We start from the raw sequence: 1,984 nt of genomic DNA, 5'->3' as shown, positions 1-1,984 counted from the left end.
CAATCAGAATGGACAGCAGCTTCAAGGACTGGAGGAGGCTGATATCATGTTCACATTGACTCCTGTCGCTGTGAAGAGTGAAGAAGATGAAGAGAAACTTATATCGTCAAAGCTTCATCCGAGTGAGACGAAGGAGAACAGAGCGGACTGTGGAGGACCAGAACCAGCCAGGAACTCAGGTCCTGATGGACGTTTACAACAAGGTACTGAGGACAAGACTGAAGACTCTTCTGAGACTCCAGACTCTTCTGAGACTGAAGTCAGTGAGGATGATCAGATGGAGACCATGGAACCTCAGAGTGGTTTAAATACAAGAAAAAACAAACAGCCTCTAAGTGATATGGGATGTAAGACAGAAAAAAAAAAGTTTAGTTGCTCTGAGTGTGGTCACAGATTTAACCAAAGAAGCAGTCTAAATAGACATATGAGGATTCATACAGAAGAGAAGCCGTTTAGTTGCTCTGAGTGTGGTCACAGATTTAACCGAAGAAGCAGTCTAAATGCACATATGAGGATTCATACAGGAGAGAAACCGTTTAGTTGCTCTGAGTGTGGTAAAATAATTGACCAAAAAAGCAGTCTAAATGCAAATATGAGGAGTCATACAGGAGATACACCGTTTAGTTGCACTGAGTGTGGTCACAGATTTAACCAAAAAACCCATCTAAATACACACATGAGGATTCATACAGGAGAGAAACCGTTTCGTTGCTCTGAGTGTGGTTACAGATGTAACCAAAAAAGCAGTCTAAATAGACACATGAGGAGTCATACAGGAGAGAAACCGTTTAGTTGCTCTGAGTGTGGTAAAAGATTCGGCCGAAGAAGCAGTCTAAATGCACATATGATGAGTCATACAGGAGAGAAACCGTTTAGTTGCACTGAGTGTGGTCACAGATTTAACCAAAAAACCCATCTAAATACACACATGAGGAGTCATACAGGAGAGAAACCGTTTAGTTGCACTGAGTGTGGTCACAGATTTAACCAAAAAACCCATCTAAATACACACATGAGGAGTCATACAGGAGAGAAACCCTTTTGTTGCACTGAGTGTGGTCACAGATTTAGCGATAAGAGCAATCTAAATAAACATATGAGGAGTCATACAAGAAAGAAGTGATTCAGTTGCAACAAAAGATTTATTATGATTTATCAGCGGATATTCATATTTTACATGTTCATAGTTCACTGTTTTAAATAGACTATTAACAGTTTTTATCTATTTTTCATAATGTCCTTCATGTCATTTTAAGGTTAAAGTGTGTTCCTTGCACAGTATGAATGTGTTTTTAACTAGTTCATATGAGTAAATATGTTTGTTTTAAAACAATGGTCTCTTGGTTCGTGAGATTAAATGACAGTGTGTGTTCTCCTTTATGTATCGAATGTGTTTCCAAGAATAAAGTAATAAAAAGATAATGGCGTTGTTGCCCTCCTCTTTGTTTCTCTACGAACGGAGGCTCCACTGGATACAGTTGAATTATCTCATCACGAGACAAATAAATCAGCTTCTCACAGTCAGACATTTTTGTTTAACGTGAAGTCGGAACTGGGCAATTTCAGGTCAGAATATCTGATATACGAGTCGTCTGGAACAAAGCATTACACTCACACACGGACAGTGAAGCAGTGATGACGGAGGAGCCCCCTGTGACATGAATGACTGTAAATGTCAAACAGCAGGATGTTTAAATTCAGAGACAGCTGTGATGTCCCCAGTCTATAAAACTTTAGATAATTCTTTTTATATGCTTGTGTTTGTACTGGGATTGTTTGGTTCTGTCGGTCAATCTGTGTGATACTGGAACTCGTAGATCACAGATCTATGTAAAACAGTGATTCAAAACAAACAGACAAGGCTCAACATCACGTGACGGACACAGGAAGTGAAGCGTTTATCCTTGCCGCAGTGCCCAAAACTCATGCCACTCTTCATAATGCATGTGCTCGGGCCCGTTCAGTGCTGCTTTGCAGTCCTAGA

At 40.1% G+C, this 1,984-nt stretch overlaps 1 protein-coding gene across 1 annotated transcript; it reads left to right on the top strand.

Annotated features, from left to right (window-relative positions):
• LOC133011039 (gastrula zinc finger protein XlCGF8.2DB-like) lies at positions 1-1,156 on the top strand. Its single transcript, XM_061078720.1, has one exon. It carries the CDS (start codon positions 47-49, stop codon positions 1,121-1,123), a length of 1,077 nt encoding a protein of 358 aa, XP_060934703.1. The 5' UTR covers positions 1-46; the 3' UTR covers positions 1,124-1,156.
• The last annotated feature ends 828 nt before the right edge of the window (positions 1,157-1,984 follow it).

This window comes from Limanda limanda, chromosome 9 (assembly GCF_963576545.1).
Source record: "Limanda limanda chromosome 9, fLimLim1.1, whole genome shotgun sequence".
Lineage (NCBI taxonomy): Eukaryota > Metazoa > Chordata > Actinopteri > Pleuronectiformes > Pleuronectidae > Limanda > Limanda limanda.
This window is presented reverse-complemented; position numbering and strand designations above follow the sequence as displayed.